This window comes from Mustela lutreola, chromosome 7, assembly GCF_030435805.1.
Source record: "Mustela lutreola isolate mMusLut2 chromosome 7, mMusLut2.pri, whole genome shotgun sequence".
Taxonomy (NCBI): Eukaryota; Metazoa; Chordata; class Mammalia; order Carnivora; family Mustelidae; genus Mustela; species Mustela lutreola.
In genome coordinates this window covers 121,719,915-121,747,319 of record NC_081296.1, presented here as the reverse complement: position 1 = coordinate 121,747,319, position 27,405 = coordinate 121,719,915, and the positions used below count along the sequence as shown (strand labels likewise).

At 40.0% G+C, this 27,405-nt stretch overlaps 2 protein-coding genes and 1 pseudogene across 2 annotated transcripts in view; 1 reads left to right on the top strand and 2 right to left on the bottom strand.

Annotated features, from left to right (window-relative positions):
• Positions 1 to 5,994, bottom strand: part of SLC39A9 (solute carrier family 39 member 9) — a 60,565-nt gene extending 54,571 nt beyond the window's left edge. Inside the window, exon 1 of the mRNA XM_059182434.1 lies at positions 5,218 to 5,994. Within this exon, the coding sequence (XP_059038417.1) occupies positions 5,218 to 5,313 (96 nt within the window). The 5' untranslated portion in view covers positions 5,314 to 5,994. The remainder of the gene's footprint in view (positions 1 to 5,217) is intronic.
• Positions 5,995 to 6,321: 327 nt separating this feature from the next.
• ERH (ERH mRNA splicing and mitosis factor) lies at positions 6,322 to 24,168 on the top strand. Its single transcript, XM_059182433.1, has 4 exons — positions 6,322 to 6,437; positions 10,852 to 10,939; positions 19,598 to 19,718; positions 23,662 to 24,168. The coding sequence occupies exons 1-4, from the start codon at positions 6,435 to 6,437 to the stop codon at positions 23,762 to 23,764; spliced, it is 315 nt and encodes a 104-aa protein (XP_059038416.1). The 5' UTR covers positions 6,322 to 6,434; the 3' UTR covers positions 23,765 to 24,168.
• LOC131835429 (ADP-ribosylation factor-like protein 8B) lies at positions 16,770 to 18,422 on the bottom strand (annotated as a pseudogene).
• Positions 24,169 to 27,405: the final 3,237 nt, after the last annotated feature.

Genomic DNA, 27,405 nt, shown 5'->3' with positions numbered 1-27,405 from the left:
CACTGGGGAGGCTGGCTGCCTGTGCTTTAAGAATCGTCACCCGAGTCGTTGCCCAGGAGCAAACATGGACCAAGAAGGAAACACCCTTCCTCTTACAATTTCTCTCCAGTATCCTCTAACTGTGCCAGCTGGCAAAGGAAAAATACTTAAAGGGCCCAGATCTGTTTCTGCAGAGTAGTCAATGAAGAGTAAATTTGGAGCTGAAAGGCAATAAATTGATAAATGACACACTAACCTACTAAAATTACCCAAAAAAGACACAGAAGCCAAGTGACACCTAAGAACAGAAGAGAGCAAGTAAAATGCTTGCTCTTCAGGCTACCTATTTAGCTACTCACACACTTTTCTGGTGCTATAGATTAACGAAGTTTCTGGATGGACAAGTTCCACACAAAAGAGGTGCTACCAATATTCTCCTTCATCTCTATTATAATAACTAATATTTATTAAGTATTTACTATGCCAAGAATGTATATCAATTCATTTAATCCTCAAAACAATCCTACAAGATAGATACTTCTATTATCTTCACTTTACAAAAGTTCAAGTAATGTACCCAAGATAACAACAGGCAGCAAATGGCAGAGCCACAATCTGAATTTATGTAATTTAGCTCCAAAATCTACACTCTTCTTCAATTCAATTTCGTTAACATATAGTGTATTACTAGTTTCAGGGGTAGAATTTAGTGATTCATCAGTTGCATATCACACTCATTACATCAAGTGCTCTCCTTAATGTTCATCATCCAATTACCCCTGCCCCCACCTACCTCCCCTCCAGCAACCCTCAGTTTGTCTCCTAGAGTTCAGTGCCTCTTATAGTTTGACTACCTATTTTCATCTTGTTTTGTTTTTCCTTCTTTTCCTTTTCTTTTATTCATGTTGTTTCTTAAATTCCGCGAGTGAAATCATACGGTATTTGTCTTCCTCTGACAGACTTATTTCACTTAGCATAATACCCTCTAGGTTCATCCCAGAATCTATACTCTTAAATGCAATGCTAAACTGCTTCACTACAAAACTCATTTCATTGTTTAATTTTTTGCTTTTAGCACCCATCTTGTTTCCCCAATTTGCCCTTGTCAAATGCATGAAGAACTCATGAAAGAAACATACAAGGTACAAAAGCCAGGGTATAGTTTTTTGGTTACTAGAAAACTGACCCCCTGAGAAATACAGGGCTTGCAATAGATAGTATGATGTACTTATCTATTAGTTAACCATAAGACATCATCACTTAAAAGCCACATAACTGGGGCAGAAGAATTTCCAGAGTAATTGATACTATTTCTATTTTATTTTATTTTAATAAAATTAGACATTCAACATTCTAGAATTCTGTCAAAGGTTTTAAGAAATACCTGTATTTACACTTAGTATTACTACTTGTTACCACGAATTCCAAACTGAGCTATAGAGGATCTTAAACCTTGTTAGCATTCAACAAAGTTGCACTTCTGCAATTAAAGGAAAGGTTAAGCCTGTCACATACAAAAGCATTTCAGAATCCATTTCAGGTCTTCTTCCCTCAAAAAGGATGTGAATTCTTGAACATCACAATTTAGAACTGACTTGACTATGAAGACATCAAGTATGAAATTAATTTTAAATAGTTCAAAATGGGAACTGCTTTAGATTCTAACTTGGCAGGTGTCAATTTAAAGGGCATCTAAGACAAAATCCACTCTTTGTTAAACATTTCAGTGCTATCTGAAGATGGTTTATCTCTGTGGTTTCAATTCTGCTACACTACAAAACACAAGATAGGAGGTTTTACTGTGGAAGGTCAAATGTCAGTGATGTGAAAGATATTTCTAATTTGGGGAGCTAATGGAGATAATGTTAGTCGTGTTAAAGACATTCCTAATTTGGGGAGCTAAGGTGCCAATTTAGATTCATGGTATTTTCATCCTTCTTTACACAAGTCACCAGAAAAAGAAATACCACCTAACAGTCAAGTGCTTTGGACTGGTAATCAAACTGACTTAGTTTCAAATTCCATCCCTACCAGTGTCTACCACACTCTCTCAGCGGGAGTGTGCACATCTGTAAAATGAGATTTAACAGTATCTACCTCAATCTCCTAAAGATTAAATAAGACAATGCACATCAGTGCCTGGCACTACACAGAAGGCACTCAATAAGCTTTAACTATTATTAGTATTATTAAACAGGTAAGTTTCAGTAACACTTATCCATAGAATATCCTAGGGAAAAGAAAGTTTTTCAGGAAAATATTCAATCAGATTTTATCTGATCCAAATACTTTTATCTAGCAAAGATACTTATTGAAACAATAACCTTATAAAACAACAATCTGGGGCGCCTGGGTGGCTCAGTCATTCGTCTCAGGTCACGATCCCAGGGTCCTGGGATGGAGCCCCACATGGGGCTCCTTGCTCAGCGGGAAGCCTGCTTCTCCCTCTCCTACTCCCCCTGCTTGTGTTCCATCTCTCACTGTGTCTCTCTCTATCAAATAAATAAAATCTTAAAAAAAAAAATAATCTGAGGAAAGGCAAAATTACTGATTGCTTTCCAAACATGGATAAATCAGAATGCAAAGTGTAAAATGCTTGAATTTAGAAATGAAATTCCCAATAGGCACAACATTAACATCTGTTGCACTACCTGAAGAGAATAAAACTTTTAACGTACTATGCAAAAGCCCTGAAAAATGCAACTGTGTCACATTTATTTCAAAAAGAACCAATTGTCAGAGAAGAGCATACTAACTGAACAAATTTATTCTTCAGACACAAATGTCTGATTTGTTGGTTAACTCAAAGCCCTAAAGATATCTATTACTGAATGAGTCAGTTATCATGGTTAGACACAAAACAAAACTTTTTAACACATGAAAAACAAGACAAGCCTTAAAATGAAAATAAATGAAGAAAAGAAAGGTGAATACAAATAAAAATACTCTAAGGTAGGGAGACTAGAGAAGAAGGCTTGGTCTCTCAAAATGGAACATTCATGGTGAATAGGAATGCCAACCGCCAAACAAGACGTTTCAGATCCCAACCTGTTGAGAAGTTTCTGGTAACTGGAGAGGGAAATGGAGGAGTTTACCCATTATTAGAAGTCTGTTCCAAAATAAAGGCTTAAAAATTATAATTTTGAACAAAGTTCTAAAAATGAAAATCTTAAAGAGTTTTAATAATTAGTAAGGAGAATAATCCTCAAGATTTTCTGAAGTTCTTATCACATTCCAGAATATATTCTTGCATGCATATTAATTAATTACATCCTCACAACAATCCTATAAGGTTATTTAAAAGAAGAGATTTTGATGTTAAATAGCTTGCTCAAATAGTGACACTGATTTTGAACTACACTATCTGTCCCAGACAGTTCCTGGAAGATTCGTGCGTTACTAATATCTTGAATTCTTTATTGAAGTAAGAGCAGCACTACTTTCATCTGCATACCTGTGGGTCCATACTATTTTAACACATGAAGAATGTGGCATTATAATCCAAAATGGTGTGCAACAAGGAAAGTATGAAACTGAGACAAAGTCTTCAAAAAATTTCATAGAATATGAATATTACAATTAGAGGAGTAATAGATAAGAGTATGTCTAGTAAATATAATAACAGGGGTTATTAGTTATTAGTTAGTTATTAGTTAGTTAGTTAACAGGGGTTATAGTAACAGACATATAAGAGTATGTCTAGTATATATAATAACAGGGGTAACTGGTGGCTCAATGGGTTAAGCCTCTGCCTTAGCCTCAGGTCATGATCTCAGGATCCATGGGTAGAGCCCCACACTGAGCTCTCTGCTCAGCAGGGAGCCTGCTACCTCACCCCCACACCCACACCTGCCTCCCTGCCTAATTGTTATCTCTGTCAAATAAATAAATAAAATCTTAAAAAATAATAACACTACATTTGAGTTTATAATTTGTATTTTTTCACTTCATTTTCTTAGTATTTAATTTTTATAAATATATTGGTCTGCAATGGAATGGAAATTAAACAAAAACAAGAGCTAGCCATTTACCAGATAGTTGGAGGAGCACTGCCCTAGATCTCTGGTGCAAACAGCTTGCTCTCTGTTACCAGCTCTGTGGCAAAGAGGAGACATGCTCATGTAAGTAACAATCCTTAGATAATCAATCTACAACCACTTTGGCCATGGTTTACATTTTAACTTCATTCATTAATCAGAGTTCCTGCTAAGTGGGGTTAATTCTAGGTAATGTTAAGTTGTAGGCTCTCAACCTACCTAGGTAGCTTTTTCCTTTAGAGTCAAAGACAACTGCTCATTACCAACTGAATCTAACATTGTTAAGATAGTGGTAAGCTAGTAGTTCCAACTCCTTCACCACACGGGACTTCCTTGGTGTAAGGTATGCTTTGGCCTCCTTTACAAGTTCAGTTTTCCTCCTTCCCATAGGCTGAAGAAGAGAGCATCTTGATTATCAGTTACTCGTAAGTGCTTTCAAGAATCAGAGATTTCTTTTCCTTTGTTTCAGCAATCATTTAGGGATAAAGGCAAAGTCACCAGGTCAAAAAACAAGGAAGAAGTTACAAAAGCATCAAGAAAGTTGTTTTGGGTACAAGGAATGTTGAAGAAAGTCACTGAGAGATCAATGTCATGTAAACCTCTTGAGGGTCAGGTATAGCAGGTAGGCACGAACTGCTACAGCAATTTTTGGGTCACTTAATTTTAACTCATTTCTAAATACTAATCTTGCCATAATTAATGGGTTTTTTAAACTCTTATTCCTGCCTCTGGGAAATTCTGAGGGAAAAAGGTATTGAGTGACAAAACAGCAGCTAGATTAAGAACATGAATAAATAGCATATCTTTTCATATACATGAAAGTGAACTGCAAAATAAATTAGATTGGTCTCTTTATTTTATAATAACACTAGTCCCTAAGAAAAGCCAGATTTCCTTAAAAAGTACAGTAGTTTAGCCAATGGAGGAGCTTGGGGTAGAAACTGTTCTAAAGGCAGAAACTGTGCTTCCCAGCCCCCATGAATGAAGTTTACTTTTTACAAAATCATCTCACTAGTTTCATGTTACATCAATTTATAATAGTATAATCTATCTAGAAAAAATGTTTAATTACCAGAAGAGTGCTTAAAATGAGATTAGTTTCTATTAAGAAAAGTTGTGCCTCTCTGATATTGAGAAAGCATCTTCCCTTTACAACTGTCACTACTTCTCAACAGCTGACAGAAATTTGATAATTTCTTACCTCCGAGAAATTAACAGCCAAGGGAACGATTCCAGCCACGTAACATCCCACCAACATAGCCAGAGACAGCAGACTAATGGAGATGAAATCATCCATTCTGTCCTCCTTTATTTACCCACAGTCACCAGACTACAAATTTTCAGTGGCTTCAAAGGGGCCGGAGGTCCTTAAACGCGTGTGGTGATTCCAAGAGAACAAGTGGACTTGCCAGTTCTTTCGTCCTCCCCACCAGCAGATGTGTTCACGAAACCCCTTTCTCTGGCACGCACCTGGAAATAGCCCCCTTTTGCTGATCTTAGCACCAGAGAGAACTTTCAGCAATCTCAGGTCCCAGCCCCTGCGTTTTCAGAGGCCAGTCTTTGGATTCCCTACGGTTAGCAGTTAAAGGTATGCGGGAGATTTCTTCAGTCTCGGGATGGTGGAAAAATCAGTCCACTCCCTCCACAGACAAAGTCCCAGGTGGAAAAAGAGGAAAACCCAAGCAAACTTGTTCTTTCTCCCGGCGCCCCTCCGTCCCTGGGGCAGTCCCCCTTAGGCTGGGACCAGCCCACCAGTCCCGGGAAACTCTCCTCCGAGTCTAGAATAGGAAAGAGTCCTGCAGCTCTCTAACGATGGGCTCAGGGGTTCAGCAGCGGAGCTGATACAAAGCTGTCTCTGCCCTATATCCGATGCTGCCCATATTACTCCATTCCGCTGGGCCTTGACCCAGAGCCACGGATACTACAGCTGCCATGGCCGCCAAGTGGCACCTCTTCATTACATCCACTTCCGGATTGCTTCACCGCCCCCCTCCTTTAAGAAGAGTACTTCCGGGTTACAACCGACCTATGGCCCGGGATTCTTATGTTGCCGCCATTTTTGAGTAGGGCTAATGCAAGCTGTTTGGTGTCAGAGTCCATAGCTCTGTTTACTCTATCCGTATTTCTGATAACGAGAGTATGATAGACTGTGTCTTCACAAGAAATGATAGTTTTTCAAGTTCCGCAGTAATTCCCTGTGTATTTCATAGCCCTTAACCAAGATGGCTGAGACAGAGTCAGTATCCGCTCTAGCTGCCGGAAATGTATGCACCTCTATGGTCCATAAGGCTCTTTCGCGGTGCGTTTCTGACGACTTCCGGCGGCTCCTCTCGCGGGGATTGGCTGTTGGCGGCGTTGCGGCTAAGCTCGTGTGCGGCGGTGGTGTCGGCAGCGGCTGCAGCGAGAGAGTTTGGCGCGATGGTGAGAAAGGCCTCAGCGGCTCCCCGATTCCCCGGCCTTTGGGGCGATCCCAACCCGATTCATCTTTTCCCCACCCCATCCAGGTCGAGCGTGCACCTCCCTGGCCCCCCAGTTTGTGACTGGACCCTTCCCGCCGCGGACACGCTTGGCCTGGCACTAGGCCCCGGAGCCCGGGTCCGCCCTGCGTTTGCGCGCCGGCCTGCTGGCTCCGGCGAGCCTTGCGGTGTGCAGGATGCGCTTTGTCCCAGTTGCTCCTTGGTCGAGGCAGGCGTGGGGATGCTGCTCGTTCCCTCCAAACTCCCTGGCCCAGTGTGGGAACAATGGCCGAGGGATGTCTGACAAACCTGTCCCCAGAGCTGACAGATTGAGTGTACTACACCCAGCGTGTGGGCCGGGAGGAATCGTCTTTGCTTTGTGTGCGCTTTCTCAACTCCTCTCTTTTGCTTTTCTGTGCTCTGCCTTTAAATATACACGTAACGTATTTTTCTCTTTTCCAAGACCCCAGATGCCTGACCTGGCGTTTCTCCCAGCCCTCAGTCTTGTTCGCATTCATTCTCTTGGGACTGAAAGCGGAAAAGATAGGCTTAGCTGAGGGTCCAGGTTCCTTCAGATCTGATCGGGGTGGTAGTGGAGTGAGTGGGTATTTTGTTTGCATTTTTTATTATATTCCACCAAAAAGGAGATATGGTCCACAGGGATCATGAGGAATCATGGCTACTTCCACACTTCAGCTTTCGTTTTCTGATTGCTGCCGTTACTGTTAACAAGTTACACAGCTGTTGTTAGCAAGGAACTTTTTGAGGTTGTACTTTTCTGAATTGGGGCGTTTCAGTGTGTGATCAAGCATGGTTTCCCAGAGAACCACCAGGAATTAAGAGAGACTGGGTTTCCAGTCCTTCTTTTGTCCTAACTAACAATGTGAACTTGGACAAGTGTTTTCATCTCTGAGTTTCCTTCTTTCCCTGCCTTTAATGTCATTATTTGGTATTGTGCTATAATGCTTAAAATCTCAGGAAGTGACAGCAATTAATAACCCATTCTTGTTGTGCAAATATCAGTGATAATTCCTTCTCAATCCAAGTAGCATTAAAAATTAGAATTTGTGTATAAAACAAATAATTTTTGGTTCAATGGTCTTTTTTTTTTTTTTAAAGATTTTTTTATTTATTTGACAAACATCACAAGTAGGCAGACAGGCAGAGAGGGGGGGGGAGCAGGCTTCCTGCTGAGCAGAGAGCCCGATGTAGGGCTCGATCCTAGGACCCTGAGATCATGACCTGAGCCGAAGGCAGAGGATTTAACCCACTGAGTCACCCAGGCACCCCTGGTTCAGTGGTCTTAAATACCTTTGGCTTTATTAAAAATAAAAACTTTGGGTGCAGGGTTTTTTTTTGGTTTTTATTGTTTTGTTTTGATAGTTTGGGAGAAGCATTTGAAGCTATGGGCAAATCGTATGTATTGTTTTGTAGCAGTAGAATGGTTCTTAGAGTTCATGTGTGTGAGACTTTTAGTTAGTAATGCAAGATTATTCGTTAAAGTAATTCACTTGTGCCTGGTAATCAGAGAGAATAAGGATTTTGCTAAGGTAATTCTGTATACCTCTTCCTGATTTAGGTTTTGCAATTTTATTTTTCTGTTGTGAGAAATTTAAATACATATGTATATGCTTGTATGTACTTATATTGCGTATATGTATTTGTTTTTTAATAAAACCAAATGGCTTCAAAAATAGCTCCAGAAGAAAGTGATCAAAATTGATTTGGGAAGTTTTATGATCTTAAAATGTTAATAAGAAAGCACTGCCACTTAAAAATAATACTTGTTTTGGTTACAGATTTGTAAATTCAGTCATTTCTTTTTGTTCTTAGTAGTTTTTAATCCTCATCTTTGCGTAGTAAGTATTGATAATACTGAGCTTTGTCAGAGGTTCATTTTAAGACTGTAAAAATTAGCGTAGTGAATAGCCATTTCCATATCTTTACTCTTTTAAGTAAATTAGTCCCTCAGTTTGCATTAGAATGAGAACAGAATTTTAATATAGTAGCCACTGGTGTGGCTAATGTACAGAGCGAGAGGCATACTGCCGGAATGCTGGTGTGGTTTCTATAAAATTATTTTCTTCTCAACATGTGACCCATCATAACTACTGTTTTTTGAGTAGGTGACTTAGAAAATATGCTGTGTAACAGTCTAATAAAATGCTTTCTCTGGTTTATAATGCCTATTTAACAAAGGCCTTGACTACTCAGGTCATTATAGGTGAAAATTACCCTTCATCTCTTGTCACCAACGTCTATTTTTATCTCACATCCTCTCAAACTTTTCATCAGGGGCACCTGGTGGCTCAGTTGTTAAGAGTCTGCCTTCAGCTCAGGTCATGATCCCAGCGTCCTGGGACCGAGGCCCACATTGGGTTCCCAGGAAGCCTGCTTCTCCCTCTCCCACTCCCCCTGCTTGTAGTCCCTCTCGCTGTCACTTTCTTTCTGTCAAATAAATAAAATCTTTGGGGGGAAAAAAGGTTTTCATCAGAGTGAGTTGGTTCTTGATGGGGAGGGAGGAATATGAACAATTTCTTTGCTTTTTATATAGTGTTCAGAGTACTGGGTTTTTTTGATGCTTATTCAGAAACTCTAGGCCTCAACTATTCCAATATCTTTTTTTTTTTTTTAGATTTTATTTATTTTATTTGACAGAGGTCACAAGTAGGCAGAGAGGCAGGCAGAGAGAAAGAGAGGAGGAAGCAGGCTCCCTGCTGAGCAGAGAGCCGGATGGGGGGCTCCATCCCAGGACCCTGGGATCATGACCCGAGCCACCCAGGCGCCCCCAGTTCCAATATCTTGATGCTTAACAATTCTTGCCACTTCAAAACAGTTTGGGGGACCTGCCATAAAGGATTTTTGGGACCCCAAAAAGTAAAAGAGAAAAATATGAATAGTTGGAGGATTGTGTTTACAATGAGGTTACATCATACTTGGATTTAATTAATTGACCTTACACACTTGGCAAAAGATTGGAAGGGTCCATAATTTCAATAGACCAGTAGTTGGAGACATTTTTCGTTGTCACAGTTTTGTTCAGGAAGGAGCAGGGGGTTCAAGTGCTACTGGTATTTAGTGGAAATAAGCCATGGATGCTTCTAAACATCCTACAATGCATAGGACTACCTCTGTAAGGAGAACCCTTCAAGCCCAGATTGTAAAAGTGCAGAGATTGAGAAACTGCAATAGACCCACTAACAAAAATGTGCCCCCTACTGAGCATGATGAGGTGGAAGATGTGAAGTCTGTCTGCTGTTGGAGGCATATTCACAGTCATCACAGTGTGCTCATCTATTTCGTGTGATTCTAGTGTTTAAAAATACGTGATTTGGGGCGCCTGGGTGGCTCAGTGGGTTAAAGCCTCTGCCTTCTGCTCATGTCATGATCCCTGGGTCCTGGGATTGAGCCCCATGTTGGGCTCCCTGCTCGGTGGGCCTGCTTCTTCCTCTCCCTCTGCCTGCTGCTCACCACTGCTGTGCTCTCTGTCAAATAAATGAATAAATTTTTTTTTTTAATGTGATTTTGAGACTCTGAAGGTGAGTCATCTACTGGGTGAATAGTTTAATGGTTTTTCTAGGGTAATGTTAACTCTATTAATTTTATAGTGCCCGTTTATCTTCTGCCTTCATGTTGGAGTCTAAGCCCTAAGAGGTGACTCCACTGTTGTGCCAAGGTTGGAAAAAACATAAATCAGATCCAGTGCTTACAGTCATAATAGTGTTTCCCCTTTTCTACTTTTATCAGCCTCCATCTGAGTTTTTATTTTTTTATTTTTATTTTTTAAAAATTATTTATTTATTTATTTGACAGAGATCATAAGTAGGCAGAGAGGCAGGCAGAGAGAGAGGGGAGGAAGCAGGCTCCCCGTCAAGCAGAGAGCCCGATAACAGGGCTCAATCCCAGGACCCTGAGATCATGACCTGAGCCAAAAGCAGAGGCTTTAACCCACTGAGCCACCCAGACGCCCCCATCTGAGTTTTTATTAAGAGACTTATAAGGCTAGAGATAGAAAGTGACCAGTAGAGATAGAAAACTAAGTGCGTTTATGATCTGGTTGGGGAGAATGATAGGAAAGGAAAAAAAAAAAGAGTACAACGTAGTTTATGCTGAATGCTTACATGCAGTAGGTCCAGCAGTTGCAGAAAGCAGCCCTTAAGGAGTGGGAGACCTTACAGAGAAGAGACTTTAGGGAGAAGCTGGCAGTCCACCTTCTGACACCACACTTGCACGAAGGCATAAATGTAGGACGAGCACCCTAATTAATAATATTTTAATAACCAATGGTCATTGTGTCATGGCTGAGGATTTTACATCATACTATGAATTTCTCAAATATGAGTTGGAAATTTATGTTGAAATCACTTTTCCCCCTGCAGTCTCACACCATTTTGCTGGTACAGCCTACCAAGAGGCCAGAAGGCAGAACTTACGCTGACTATGAATCTGTGAATGAATGCATGGAGGGTGAGTTTAAACACTAATCAAGAGTTTTTATTTTTGTTTTCCTGACATTCACATTAGAACATGTCTCATTTAGGAACTGGGCTTGTTTTTTCTCCAGACTTCTTGAATTATTAATTTGAGCAGGGAAGGAAGATATTAAGGACCTTATTTGTTGAATGTTCAAGCATTGATTATATATATTATCTTTTTGCTGCAAATATTTTTTTATCCAGCTCCTGATTACAATGAATGACTTTTTTTTTAAACAATTAATGACTTTCTGAAGCCTCCCTTTGTTATGTTGATATCCCATTGTTTATTGTGATATGTAAATATCTTATCAGTTACTCCTTATGTATTGTGATTAAACTCAAGCACTATAGAGTTGTTAAGACCGGCTCTAGGGATATCTTCAGAACCTTAATAGGTTCTAATGTCTGGTCATTGAACAAATAAACCTTAAAAGCTGTTGAGGTAAACCTGTTATACTCCATCAGAGTGTTAGAAACTAAAAATTAGCTCAGAATAAAAGCAAATGGAAACAAATAAGTATAATTTATTGTGCATTTGATAAGCTGACACCACCCTGAAGGGAACTATTAGCCCTTAATGTTTCTTTACTCAGTAAACCATTAGATGAGAGGGTATAGATTGGATCATCACAAATTGGATTCATCCTTACATTTAATCATCATATCAAGTAAACCAGTTGTGCACATTCTGCACCCTTTTTAGCAGTTGTCCATTCTTTATTTCTTCCTATAAAGCTTTTATATTCTCTGTTTTTGCTGCTGGGCATGTCTCTGAATTTGTTGATTATCTAAAACTAACTGGGTTAGCCTTAAAATCTGTCCTTATAAAGCCAACAATGGGTAGATCTGTGGGAAAAAAAAAACTAATAATAATTAGAGACATCTTCTAAGTAGTTGGCACCATGCCTTCCTGATTGCAGATTCTCTTAATGTTAAAAGAATAGCAGCTCTTGTTCTTCCTTCCATTTCAGGACCCTTTCTCTGCTGACCATTATGGTGGACTTTGTGCACGTGCTACCTTGGCACATTAGGGCCTTAACTGTATTACCATGTCTTCGCTTCTGCAGTACCCTGCCAACCTCTGCTGATTTTAGTGAAGCCTGTTTTTTTTCTTTCTAATTAATGCACTTTATTTCTAGAGCAGTTTAAGATTTACAGAAGAAAATAGAAAATATAAAGTTCCCATGTACTTCCTTTCCCCACCTCCACAATTTCCCCCATTAATAAGACCTTGGTGTGATGTTTGTTACAGTTGATAAACCCAAATTTTTTTTTTAAGGATTATTTATTTGAGAGAGAGCGTGCAAGCACAAGCAGAGGGTGGGGCAGAGGGAGAAGCAGATTACCTGCTGAGCAGGGAGCCGGACATGGGGCTTGATCCCAGGACCCTGAGATCATGACCTGAGCCAAAGACAGATGCTTAACCAAGTCACCCAGGTGCCGCATGAACCCAGTATGGATACAGTGACTAACTAAAGTCTGTTATTATTACTAACTAAAGTCTACTATTAACTAAAGTCTGTTATTATTTTTTTTTTTTTTAAGATTTTTTTATTTATTTGTTTGACAGATAGAGATCACGGGTAGGCAGAGAGAGAGAGAGAAGGAGGCAGGTTCCCTGCCGAGCAGAGAGCCCGATGTGGGGCTCGATCCCAGGACCCGGGAACCATGACCTGAGCCGAAGGCAGAGGCCTTAACCCACTGAGCCACCCAGGCGCCCCCTAAAGTCTGTTATTATTAACTAAAGCTCATTCTTAATGTTGTACAGTTCTTTGGGTTTGACCAAATGCATAACTTATACCCATTGGTATAGTATCATACAGAACAATTTTCAGTTACCCTAAAAATCCCTGTGCGCAACCTGTTCATCCCTCCTCCCCAGTTCACCCTTTGCCCCCGACAACTGTTGGTCTTACTATCACCTCCTTAGTTTTGCCTTTTCCAGAATGTCATAGAATTGGAATCATTACCGTATGTAGCCCTTTCAGACTGGCTTATTTCACTCAGCAGTATGCATTTGAGGTTCTTCCATGTCTTTTTAAATTAATAGCTTTAGTTTCTTTCTAGTAGTTGTAAGTTTATAGGAACATTGAAAAGTACAGAGAATTCCATCACACCCTTTCTTCTCTACCTTGTCCTTCCAGTTTCCCCTACCACTGACATCCTGTTTCACTGTGGTACATTAATTACAATTGTAGAAGCAGTACTGATACATTATTATTGACTAAAAGGCCATAGTTTACATTAGTGTCCAGCCTTTGCTTCAGACATTTTATGGGTTTTGGCTTATATAATTACAGGTATCTACCATTTACTGATCTAAAAGTCTCTAGTGCTTCACCTATTCCTTCCCCTAAACTTCCGGCAGCCACTGATCTTTTTAATGTCTCCATAGCATCATCACCTTTCCAAAATGTCATGTAGTTGAAGTTCTACAGGGTATAGCTTTTTCAAGTTGGCTTTTTCTCAAAATAGTGGGGTTTTTTGTTTGATTTTAAAGATTTTATTTATTTATTTATTTATTTGAGCACAAGCCAGGGGAGGGGCAGAGGAAGAGAGACAAGCAGACTCCCCACTGAGCAGGGCTTCCCAGGGCCCTGAGACCATGATCTGAGTCAAAGTCAGACATTTAACCAGTGGAGCCACCCAGGTGCCCCCAAGAGAGTGTACTTTTAAGAATCTTCAGTATCTTTTGATGGCCTTAAAGCTCTTTTCTTTTTATTGCTGAGCGATCCATCATTTGAAAATACCACAGTTTGGTTATCTATTTGCCTACTGAAGGACATAGTAATTGCTTCTGGTATTGGCAGTTAAAACTGCTACAAACATTTGAGTGCAGGTTTCTTTGTGGACCTATTTTCAACCCCTTTGGGTAAATACTGAGGAATGTGATTATTGCAACATATGGTAAGATTGTATTTAACTTGGTAGAAAGCTGACAAACTGTCTTCAGATGTGGCTGTACCATGTTGCATCCTCACAAGCAATGAATGAGAATCCCCATTGTTCCACATCCTTCGCAGCATTTGGTGCTGTCATTGTTTCAGATTTCTGTCATTCTAATAGGTAGATAGTGATACCTTGTTTTAATTTTTAGTTTTCTAATGACATGATGTTGAGTATCTTTTCATCATGCTTATTTGTCATCTGTTTATCTTCCTTGGTGAGCTGTCTGTTCAGATCCCTTGTCCACTTTTTGGTTGTTTGGTTTTTTGATTTTTGGTGTTTGGTTTTTTTTTGTGGTTTTTTTTTTTTTTTTGATTGTTGAGTTTTATGAGTTCTTTGTATATTTTGGATGCTAGTCCTATATCAGATGTATGTTTTGCAGAGATTTTCTCTCAGTCTGTGGCTTGTCTTTTCACTTTCTCAGTAGTGTCCTTTGAAGCACAAAAGGTTTAAAGGTTTAAATTTTATTTTATTTTTTTTTTTTTATTTTATTTTTTTTTTTCTTCTGATGGTTTTGGTGCCATATCTGAGAATCCATTGCGATGTTCAAAGTCATGAAAATCTGTGCCTGTATTTTCTTTCAGGAGTGTTATAGTTTGGGCTTTTACAGTTAAGTCTCTGGGCCATTTATGATGTGAAGTGTGGGCCCTACTTTATTCTTTTGCATGTGACTCTCCAGCTGTCATAGCACCATTTGTTGAAAAGACTGTTCTTTCTTTTCAAGTTTTGTCTTTGTATCCTATCAAAAAGCAATTGACTGGGGCACCTGGGTGGTTCAGTGGGTTAAAGCCTCTGCCTTCTGCTCAGGTCATGATCCCAGAGTCCTGGGGTCGAGCCCCACATCAGGCGCTCTGCTCAGCAGGGAGCCTACTTTCCCCTGTCTCTCTCTCTGCCTGCCTCTCTGCCTACTTGTGATCTCTGTCTGTCAAATAAATAAATAAATAAAATCTTTTTTTTTTTAAAGGGCAATTGACTATAAATGTGAGGGTTTATTTGCAGACCCTCTTTTCTTTTCTATTGATCTGTGGAAGCGGTACTTAATGTGGAAGCGGTACCACACTCTGTTAGTGTAGTTTCATAGTAAGTTTTGGAATTGGTAATTGTGAGTCTTCAGCTTTGTTCTTTTTCAAGATCCTTTGGGTTATCCTGGGCTTCTTGTATTTTCATATCAAATTTAAGATCAGCTTGTCAATTTCTGCAAAACTAGGTTGGATTTTGATAGAGATTACATTGAATTTATAGATCATTTTGAAGGAATTACCATCTTCTTCTTCTTCTTCTTTTTTTTTTTTTTTGAGATTTATTTATTTATTAGAGAGCATGAGTGGGGGTGGGGAGCAGATTCCCTGCTGAACCAGGAGACTGATGAGGGGCTCAGATCTCAACCCTGAGATTGTGTCCTGAGCTGAAATCAAGAGTTGGATGACCCACCCAGGTGTCCCTGTGGAGCATTACCGACTTAATGTTAAGTCTCATGATCCATGAATACTAGATCTTCAAATACTTGAAATCTTTACTTTCAGTGACATTTTGTAGTTTTCATTGTATATTCTATGCTTTTTTCTTTTTCTTTTTTTTTTTTTTAAGACTTTATTTGTTTATTTGACAGACAGAGATCACAAGTAGGCAGAGAGGCAGGCAGAGAGAGAGGAGGAAGCAGGCTCCCTGCTGAGCAGAGAGCCCGATGCAGGGCTCGATCCCAGGACCCTGGGATCATGACCTGAGCCGAAGGCAGAGGCTTTAACCCACTAAGCCACCCAGGCGCCCCTCTATGCTTTTTTAATTAAATTTATTCCAAAGAATTGTATTTTAAGATTTTATTTATTTATTTGACACACAGAGAGACAGATTATAAGTAGGCAGAACAGAAGGCAGAGAGGGGAGAAGCAGGCTTCCTGCTGAGCAGGGAGCCTGATGCAGGATCGATCCTGGGATCCTGAGATCATGACCTAGGCTGAAGGCAGAGGCTTAACCCACTGAGCCACCCAGGTGCCCCCCGAAAGAATTTTATTTTTTGATGCTGTTGTACATGGAGTTGTTTTCCTCCTTTTTTTTTTTTTTTTTTTTTTTTAAGATTTTGTTTATTTGACAGAGATCACAAGCAGGCAGAGAAAGGGAAGCAGTCTGGATATAAAAAGTGGAGAGTTAGAGTGTCATGCGGCAGCACTGATTTAATGACTAGAGATAAAAAGAACAAACAGGTGTTTGAACAAAGTTTGACATTCTTAACACATTTTATTACATTGGTTGGAATGCTTTAAATCCATGAAAGCCTTTGAGAAAATCTTCAGTTCCCAACCCTTTATAAAAGTGTGTTGAGCTCCGCGCCCCGCTCCCAACCCCAAAAAAGAGAAAAAGAAAAAGTAGAAAAAATAGAGAAGTAATGATCTGGACAGATACATAACAGCATGCCTTAGTTCCTCTCATATCCCCAACTGCTATCTCTGATGAAGAATTCTCAGAAAGCAGATGTTTTAAAAATTCATACACAATCTCACCAGTGTAAAAAACCATAACAACACTGATCTGGGGCCTCAGCTCACTCCTTGCAGACCATTTTTTAAAATTCCCAAGGTGTAGTTATACATTTCACATGCATTTGTGAGATATGTAAACATTCTGTTTATATCCCACATGAGTCAAGCTTAAGGTTTCTTAAATACTGTGTGGCACTAGAAATTTCATGTTGTTATCAAGTCAGTATTAGTATTAAGCGAATGGATTCTACAATGAAATACCATAGACATTTACTGAAAACCAATATGAAAGTCTGGCCCAGGAATACCAGAGCAGAAATATGCCATTTTCTTGATTTAAGATGGTCAAGTGTTTTTTTGTATGTGTTCTTTTGTTTCGTTTTTGTTTTTAAAAAGGCTCTACACACTGTTTGAGACAAGTATGTATAAGCAGCTTTTCTGTGTGTGCTGACTTTATCATGACAACTTTAGCTGATTCTTTATGAGGGATTAGGGATGCACACCTTCAGCAATGCACAAAAGAAATAAACTTTGGAAAAGGCAATTTCTTGGGTTTCGAAGGACCATATTCTGGGAAGTACTTCAGAGGAACGGACAGCAATTCCAGGATTATAGCCAGGAAGGACCGGAAGACTTCAGGAGATGCTTCAGCTTCTTCTAGATTTTGAATGTTGAATAAGCCACTGAAGTATGAATCTGTATTGTCCTTTTCTTTGCAAGAAATTGAATAGCAGCAAATTTCTCTGTCCTGATTAGCAGACAGGTTCATTTTTTCAGTTAGCTGTTTCTCATCCAAGGCATTAGGAAGCTCTCTCTTGTTTTCCAAGTACTAGCACTGGAATTCCTTGTAACTGTGGTTTTTTCCAAGATTATGAAGTTCATTTCTAGAGGCTTCTGTCTTTTCACGATCAGCAGCATCTGTCAGCATCTGTCATATAAACAGTGGCATTGACACCTCTGCATTACCATTCCCACATGCCCCAGAATCGGGGTTGTCCTCCTATGTCCCAAATCTTTATTGTGATGTTACCTTTAGTTACTTTCCTTACATTAAAGCCCACTGTGGGTACCATATCTTCTCTGAACTGACCTGACGCCATGACATTGACACACGAAGGTGGTCTTGCCCGAGTACTGCAGCCCCACCATCATCAGCTCCATTTCCTCTTTCCAGAAGAGTGAGCAAAACCAGTCCAGCAGGCGGGAGTTGAGCGCCAACCTGATGGCTGCTGGGAGGGCAGGAGGACAGCAGCAGCGACGGCTCCCACGTGAACGGGCCTCAGCCCTGACCCCTCAATTTCTCCTCGGGGCCGAGGCGTACCACTGGCGGACACCCATTTTGCTGATTTTTATTTCCTTTCTACTTCGACCTTTCTGTTCAGTAACTCATGAGTAATCTCTCTGATCACAGTGTGGTGTGCCAGTACTAGTCAAAAACCCTAATTCGAGAGCTCTTCATAGATCTTGAGTTGAATATTACTTCTTTTTTTTTTTAAGATTTTATTTATTTATTTTGACACAGAGAGTACAAGAAGGCAGAGAGGTAGGCAGAGGGGGAGGGGGAAGCAGGCTCCCTGCTGAGCAGAGGGCCCGATGTGGGGCTCAGTCCCAGGACCCTGGGATCATGACCCGAGCCGAAGGCAGAGGCTCAACGCACTGAGCCACCCAGGCACACCATACCTTTTTTTATAATATTACTTTCTGTTGGGAAATTTACTAAGTCTGTTTATAGGTACATGAAGGACCTGAGTGTAAAGGATAAGACATGTTTTCCCAGATGACATTTATTCGCTTGTTCATTCATCATAGGGTATTAAAAGCATTTGTTAGTGGGAATTGACAGAAAAGGTTATTTTTCCATTGTGTGGAAACAAGAGTATGTCACTGAATAAAATTTAAATAATGTCCTCTTTAGATAATTAATGTGTGTTTGCTATCAGTGACTTGATTCATTTTATTGTGTTTTTATGATTTATATTTGAGTACTTACATGCACTTACATGTGCTAATAATGCTTTTATATGCACCATTTTGCAAAACCTTCACCATAGCTCCATCAAGAATATTGTTATCCGGGACGCCTGGGTGGCTCAGTTGGTTAAGCAGCTGCCTTCGGCTCAGGTCATGATCCCAGCGTCCTGGGATCGAGTCCCACATCGGGCTCCTTGCTCCGCAGGGAGCCTGCTTCTCCCTCTGACTCTGCCTGCCATTCTGTCTGCCTGTGCTCCCTCTTGCTTGCTCTCTCTCTGACAAATAAAAAAAAAAAAAAAAAAAAAAAGAATATTGTTATCCTCACCATTTGACAAGTAGGGTTCTGGGGACGGAGTCGTTAGTAAAAGACAGAGCTAGAATTCAAGTCTCTGAATCCAGAGACCCGTCTCTTAAGTACTCTTAACATAATCTCTTCCTGGGTGCCAGTTTTTTGTTCATTTGTTTTTGCATTGTATCAAAATTTAGAAGCAGGATAGAAAGGCTGTTTTGTCATCCTTCATTCCCAAATGTGCTGTTTTTCTTTATTTATTCTGAGTCTTTAGGAATATTTGTTTATTGAAAAACCTGGTGAGACCCACACTGTCATCACTTGTTTGACTCTCATATGACAAGCCTTTAAAGTTCTTTTAGACCTAGTGGCTTGAAGTAATCATTTTATTTTATTATTAAGGCATAAAATACTGAACATTCTGGCAAATAGATAAAATTAAAAGAAATTTGCTAGTGCCAAACTAAAATGAAAGTGACCAACTTACTGTTCTTTTCCCAGCCTACCTTTGTTTTTCTTTTTTAAGATTTCATTTATTTATTGACTTACTTATTTGTCAGAGAGAGAGAGAGAGCAAGCTTGTGCACTAGCAGGCAGAGAGGCAGGCGGAGGCGGAGAGAGAAGCAGTAAGCAAGGAGCCCGATGTGAAGCTCGATCCTGGGACCTGGGATCATGACCTGAGCCAAAGGCAGTGGCTTAACCAACTGAGCCACCCAGGCGTCCCACTCCCAGCCTAACTTTATAAAATTAAGTATTATGGAGGTCCCTGATTGGTTCAGTCAATGGAGCACGCGACTCTTGATCTCAGGGTTGTAGGCTCAAGCCCCACATTGGGTGTAGAGATTACTTTAGAAAGTTAAATCCTTAAAAAAATACTATGGCATTGCTATATATATGTTATATATATGCTGTTCATATCTAAAGTTTATACAGTTGTAAGATCTTGTTTTTTCTCCTCTCATAGGTGTTTGTAAAATGTATGAAGAACATCTGAAGAGAATGAATCCCAACAGCCCCTCTATCACATATGATATCAGTCAGTTGTTTGATTTTATTGACGATCTGGCAGACCTCAGCTGCCTTGTGTAAGTATTAGCCACCATATCTCTTAAGGTGTGTTTTTCTGTTATTCATCCAGCCGTTTGAGGTGATTTATGGTATTGTGAGGTCACTCTATGCCTGAAACTGGTCTTTGCATTTTGACTACTATGTAGTGATATTTCATCTACATATGGCTGATAATTTGGCAACATAAACCTATAGGCGCTTGAGAATTTTGCTAATTGATGGCAATTGGTATGCAGAGGTAATGCTGAGAAGTTCAAAGTCCTGATCTTGGTTTCTTAAACCAAAGTCATTTGTTTTGGGGGGTGGGGTTTTTGGGGTTTTTTGTATTGTTTTGGGTTTGGTTTGGTTTTAGTTTTTTGTTTTTTATTTTTTTCTCCCTCAAAGTCTTTGTCCTAAAGAAGTTGACTTTAGGTTAAAACTAAGATGACTCTGTTTTCATGACAAAGGAAAAATGAGAATACCTTATAATGAGATGATCTTTAGTCATCAGGTGCTTAAATATTACATGCCAAATACTTCCTAGAAGCAAATATGTTTTTGAAATATATATGTCTTACTCACAGGCACTTCATGTGACTCCTGGATTATAGCTGGGGCCAGACCAGGACTTGCTGTTTCACCAGTGACTCCTGTTGAAAACTTGTATTTGGTTGGAATATTTGAGTTTTACTTAGCTAACTCAAAACATTCCAGTGATTCAGGTCTGGTCTCTAATGAAATATATTATTAAAGGGGTTTTTATTTATTGTTTATTGTTTTTAAAGATTTTATTTAGAGAGAGCATGAGTGACAGCACAACTGAGGGCAAGGGGCAAAGGAAAAGGGTCAAGCAGACTCCCCGCTGAACACAGAGTCCTACGCAGGACTCAGTCCCAGGACCCTGAGAACATGACCTGAACTGAAGTCAGATGCATAACCACCGCCCAGGCGCCCCAGTGTGAAAGTTTATTGGGGCACCTCGTTGGCTTAGTCAGTTAAACATCTGACTCTTGATTTTTGTCTCAGGTCATGATCTCAGGGACTCAGGATTGAGCCCTGCATTGGGCTCCGTGCTTAGTGTGGTGTCTGATTCTCCCTCTCCCTCTGCTCCTCCCCCGCCACTGTGCACTTCCTCCACCCCAAATAATTAAATCTTAAGTCTGTCCCGCCCTGATACAGTTCTGAAAAAATTGTGTTCTTGTTTTAGTTGTTCTCCAGTATTGATATAAATATTGTAGTCTTTTGTACCATATCTGAAGTAGACTAAGTTAACCCTTATTTAATTAGGAAGCACAAAAAAAGAATATTCAGAGAAAATTATTTAACTTTTTTGAATATTTCTCATTATAACAAAAGGAGATTAGTAAGCCCTTATTTTATTTTATTTTTTTTGTTAAGCATTTTGTAAAAGTAGAAGATGTATGCATTTTTAATAAACCAGATTCTGACCTTATTATTCAGGGGAAGAATATGATAGTGGTATAAAATATTCCTTCTTTTGAGTTTGTCTGTCATGCCAGTAGTTGGAGCATAGATTCCTAGCTCAGTAGTTAAGAATGAGGACTCTGTCAAGGAGTGTTTTAAGCTTCTGCTGCCTGCCCAAATCACTGAGCTGGTTGCTTGTTCTTTGGTTTCCTCCTTTGTAAAAAGAAAGAGGAGGTAATGGTATCTACTCGCAGAGCACCTAGGTCGCTCAGTTGGTTAAGCATCTGGTTTGGCTCAAGTCATGACCCCAAGGTCCTGGGATCAAGCCCTGCATCAAGCTCTAAGCTCAGCAGGGAGTCTGCTTTTCAGATAAATTTTAAAAAATAGTATCCACTCATAGGGATGTAATAAGGATTAAGTGAGTTGATTCAGATACGTTATCTTATAACTTTATATATAACTTATAAAGTTATAAATTATCACACGCACAATGTGGAATTACAGTGAAACGTTGGTGACTGTGGGTAGTCATTCTTACTTACTGAAAATTGCACTGCTCTTTCCTCACCGTGACTGGCTAGCTGCCTGTATTTTCAGCATTCTCTGACACTTGGTGGTACTGCATTCTTGCCAGGCAGACCTTCTATTTGAGCAGGAAGGGGCCTTGTAAGATCCTTCACAGGCAGTGCATGTGAAGCATGCTTTGCTGCTACGAAAAAGAACATCAGAAAGTATATATCATGTTATTTTATTATATTTTTGCTTTTGGTGTAGAATGAAGCAATTTCTATCAAAATCTAGCCAGAGCCCTTCACTGCCATGATAACTAGGGCTTCACCAGTCTGTCTACTGGGATGATTTGTAGACTTCTGGTTGTATTTCTATTTATTTTTAAATATATTATGTGGGATATTTAGTGGTTTATGTCTCTTTGAGTTTGAATTAGTGTTTCTAAAATAAAAATATATATATATATAACTTTATATATAATGATAAATTAGATATTCTGTTTTTCTAAAGTATCCCTAAGGTTGGTGGGTTTTTAATTTTTTTTTTAAAGGCAAAGTGCATCTCTGTCTCTTGGATGCCATGTAGTGTTTCTACCACATGATGCACATGCCTTTGAGACACTGAAGTGATTTGTATTTGTGCGATCTCTGGTTACTTATGTTCTGCTTTTTTATACTCTAGCCTTAGTTTTTTAGCCCAAAAATGATTTTAATGCTTAACCAATGAGATTTCAGTGGTAGGTCACTGGAATGTTTGTACTTAGTCTTGTACAGATACCCTGAGTGGTTGGCTATTCATTGATACGTTGGCCTCAGGATGCCTGGAGTCCACTGGAGTCTCATTGCTAATGCCGCCAGTCCTGGCTCTCCTGACCCTCCTCTTCTGATTAGAACTATTTTGAAGCTTGTTACGTCTTCCAGTAATTCTGTACGAGCCTGTAGTATGATTTACCTTAAAAAGCAAATCCTGGGGGCACCTGGGTGGCTCAGTGGGTTAAGCCTCTGCCTTCAGCTCGGGTCATGATCTCAGGGTCTTGGGATCGAGCCCCACATCGGGCTCTCTGCTTGGTGGGGAGCCTGCTTCCTCCTCTCTCTCTGCCTGCCTTTCTGTCTACTTGTGATCTCTCTGTGAAATAAATAAATAAAATCTTTTAAAAATAAATAAATAAAAAGCAAATCCTGGGGCACCTGGGTGGCTGTCAGTTACGCTTCTGTGTTCGGCTCAGGTCATGATCCTGGCGTCCTGGCATTGAGCCCTGAGTTGGGCTCCCTGCTCAGGGGAGAGAGTCTGCTTCTCCCTCTCTGCTCCTTCCCTTGCTTTTTTAAAAGGGGAAATCCTGAGATAGAGGTTAAAAGATTTCCTTAACACTTTTTAGGGAAGAAGTCTTCATAGTAGTAACATGTTTTTTTAAGATGTTTTAGCTAATTTTAAAGAAATTTAGCAAATCTCAAGTTTGTACCAGTGTTTAGTTTTTGTATTTTAATAATAAACCATAAAAGTTGTAACTAGACAGGAGAAAGAACTCACAGTTTCTGGTCGTACTATGTCAAGAAGTAGATGTGTAACACATTGAGCATTTAACTTAAGGTTTCTAGACCTTGGTTTCGTTTTCTGCTGTAAAATTGTATTTGGTGGTCTAAAGTTCCTATCACTTATAATTCAGCAGTGATGTGAGCGGCTCTTTCTATGTTTTCATTAAATTCATGTATAAACACGCCCACCTGTACCATCATGGGGCAGTTATAATTTAGGGTTTTAAAAACAACAGTAGGGTGCTTGGGTGGCTCAGTGGGTTAAGCCTCAGCCTTTGGCTCAGGTCATGATCTCAGGGTCCTGGGATCAAGCCCCATGTCGGGCTCTGCTCAGCGGGGAGCCTGCTTCCCCCCCCCCCCCTCTGTCTGCTGCTCTGCCTACTTGTGTTCTCTCTCTCTCTCTCTCTCTCTCTCTGTCAAATATATAAATAAATAAACTTTTTAAAATAAATAAATAAATAAAAACACAACAGTAATTGACCATTATAATTATTTCTACCTTTCTGTTCCTCAGTTACCGAGCTGATACCCAGACATACCAGCCCTATAACAAAGACTGGATTAAAGAGAAGATCTATGTGCTCCTTCGTCGGCAGGCTCAGCAGGCCGGGAAATAGTTGAGTTGGAAGCAGTAGGGGGATGGGGGTGGGCTTGGAACACAGGTGTGTACAGCGTGCTGTAGTGGAAGTTTTGTATTATAGTAATCCTGTTTCCATTTTGGTATACTCCAGCCAGGATTGAATGTATTAGATGAAATGTGAGAATCTTGTTCAATCTGAAACCCCCTTTGCCCCCTTCCCTCCCACCTTTTTTTTTTTTACTTAAACATTTTTATGATAATTTAGATGGAGGTTGTTTGTCAGTTAATGTTGGTTCCAATCCTTCAAACTGTTCATATCTGCTTTATAACATTCACTGTACTAACCCTTCTTCAGGTTGGGGTGGGGGTGGTGGTGACAGTTTAGTTATGTCCTCAAGATAAAGTCTTAGTGAAAAAATGAATAAATGTTCTTTAGTTATATTTTCCCCTTGAGTGTTTTTTTTTTTTTCTTGGTCTCTGAACATTGAATTTCCTTAGCATTAGTTTCAAAACCATTAGGCTGCCACACAAAGAATTTGGAGAAACCTTTTATGTATGTATTGAGTACATTTCATTGTGGTTTATGTGAGGCTAACAAGCTTTCCCCTCCTTTTTCCAGGCTAATAAGTAAGTCTTGGTTGTAGCTCCAAGGTTTGTACTTGCTGTTGATGCAAATGTTATGCAGGGTTTTTCTGGTGACGTAGTGGGTCTGCAGCAGCAGCCAAGTTAGTTCTTCATTTTGGTAATGTACTCTTTCTGGGAGCTTCTTGTGTCCTTCTCTTAGTCTTCAGCAGTTGAACACTGTTTACCACTTCTGTATGAAAGTGTGAGGGTGACGGAAAGACCAAAGAAAAGGACAAGATAATCTTGCTTTTTTAATGGAAAGAGTGTTGCTCTCATTGTGACTCGAACATACACTGCACTGTACCTCCAGTCATCCCAAATGTGCAAACATTCCCCAATTCTGCTGTTCTCACACTTCACCAACAGCCAGTATCTTTACACACTCCCTAAGATGGGCATTTTCTTTGGAGGCTTTGTGATTGGCCTTCCCCATGTCCCTAGCCCTACTTCCACGTTAGAGCCTTTATTTTTCTTATTTTATGCAGAATGAAATTCTGAGTTCATAGTCTTATGTGCTCAATTTATCTGTAGATTAGTTTTTCTATTAAGAAATGTCATCACTGGGGCACCTGGGCAGCTCAGTAAGTTAAGCGGCTGCCTTTGACTCAGGTCGTGATCCCAGGGTCCTGGGATCGAACCTCCTGTTGGGCTCCTGCTTGGCAGGGAGTCTGCTTCTCCCTCATCTTCTGCCTGCTGCTCTGCCTACTTGTGCTCTCTATCAAATAAATAAATAAAATCTTATTTTTAAAAATGTCATCACTGTACCAAAGTATCATTAAAATTAGGGCGCTTGGGGGCAGTTGGGTGGCTCAGTCATTAGGCATCTGCCCCCAACTCAGGTCATGATCCCAGGGGTCCTGGGATCGAGCCCTGCATCAGCTTCCCTGCTGAGCAGGAGCCTCCCTGCTACTCCCTCTCCTACTTTCCCTGCCTGTGCTCCCTCTCTTGCTAGTCTCTGTCAAATAAATAAATAAAATCTTTTTTAAAAAAATTAGGGTGCTTGGCATGCCTGGGTGGTTCAGTCAGTTGTGTCTGTCTTTGCTTCATCACTGATACTGAAGTCTGGGGATCAAGCCCCACATCGGGCTCTCTGTTCAGCAGGGAGTCTGCTTCTCCCTCTCCCTCTGCTCCTCCTCCCTGCTTGTGCTCTCTCTCTCTCAAAGTCTTCTAAAAAATAAAATTGAATTAAGGGGCATAACTTACTAAGTTACATATAGCTGTGGTTAATATTTCACTGTGAATCAGCCAGATTTTAAAGCTTAAATGCTCTCAGTAAAAAAGGAATAGATCCAACAGTAAGTCAGATTGTCCTGCTTTTCATTTGGTCTGTCCTGCCAATATAGTTTTTTATTTCTGTAACAGATGTGATCTTGGCTTCAGTTTTTGAAAAAAAACAAAAAAACAAAAACTCTAGAGCATGCCTGGAGGGAATGGGACCCCTTGATACTCAGATACAATACAGTTTCTAATATTGGGCTTGCAGAGGAAAATACTATTTTCTAAGGAAAGTGAAAAACATCTGGGTCCTAGATTTTGGGTGATGAGAGCAAAAGGGAGGGAAGCAGTATTTCAGATCATATTTTATAAGGCTTAAGGAAGAATAGGACTGGAATAAATGTGGAAGTAGACATTTATGTCCAGAATCACACAGAAAAGGAACAGAAGGGGACTTTCACCATGGAGGTAAAGTCTGATAAAACCTTCAGTGGTTTAGCCAAGCTCTAGCCACCCTTCCCATCTTGTTAAGAGTTGGTGTATTGATTGGCCTTTTCCTAACCACAAGGAATACAGGTCTGATTACTGTTCATACAATAATATTTCACACTACCACCTACAAGTGAAACCTACAGACAAATTACAAAATCCTTGATTCTCTTCTCCATCTTATTTTATATACCTGAGCATTTCTAAGATACTTCTTGACAACGCTCCCTCTCTCAGCATTTGATCTAAAAGGTTTAGGAGTGTAAAAGGGAGATTTTTAACTGTCTCACTTCACTGGCAGTTCTTGAGTTAAAATATTTGCAGCATCTTACTAAATGCCTTGGGCATTGCTTGGACAGGTTATGCATCTTACTCCTGTCATTTGCATTGGGAGTGCTGGGGCCTCTTTTCCTTCCAGCAGCAGACTAGACTGTTAGAAGGAGCATGGGGCGGTTTTTAGTATGACATCAGCCTCATAACAGTTTGGCCCTTCCTTTATCAAACTTGTTTTTACTAATTTTTCAAAGATCAGAATGAGAATCGGCAAAAATAAATGAACTGTTAAATTTCATTACGTTTGTACAGATACATTTAGAAGAAAGATGATTAACTTGTGTGTTGGTGTAAAGCTCCTAACATTACCCCTTACACATAGCATTTCCTATTTACGAAACATTGACATACATCTTTAATCCGCACAGCAGCCCTTTGAAGTTGGAAATAATTGTTCCTCTATTAATGGTGAGAAAATAGGTTCAGATTGTTCAAGTCCCTCACCCAGATCACACAGCATAACCATAGAGATTTCGCTAGCTGAGAAAGACATGGTCTTAACCTCAGATCTTGAGGTGAGTAGGGCTCCCCAGAACGAATAGCTGTGAGCTAAATAATGGATCCCTGCCTGTCAAAGGCAGCTTTTTAGATTCCTAAGACCTGAGTAGATCTCATTTGTCACCTGTTTAATCAAAAGCATACAAGATATAAAACAGCTTGCCAGCCCAGCATTATGGAGTGTTTCTCTTCCATTGGTGCAGTCCCCATGGCAGTTCACACAGTAATCCAAGAAGTGTTCAACGCACACACACACAAATGATAGTTCAGGTGCAAGAGCTTAGAAGCCGGCCTAGAAGCCTCGTGTACAACAGGAGCCACTGTCCCTTGTCATAACACCATAGACTTAACTTCTAGGTCACCAAGAGACCTGCCCCAGTTACAAGTCACTGCATTCAGGGAAGCACAAAGTTTTACCTTCCCACCAGGAATTTGTAGTTTTCATCCACTCAGTATAAATGATCACAGGTCATTTTACCATCGGCGATCTTGTCTAGTAATATAGTCCACCATATTTTT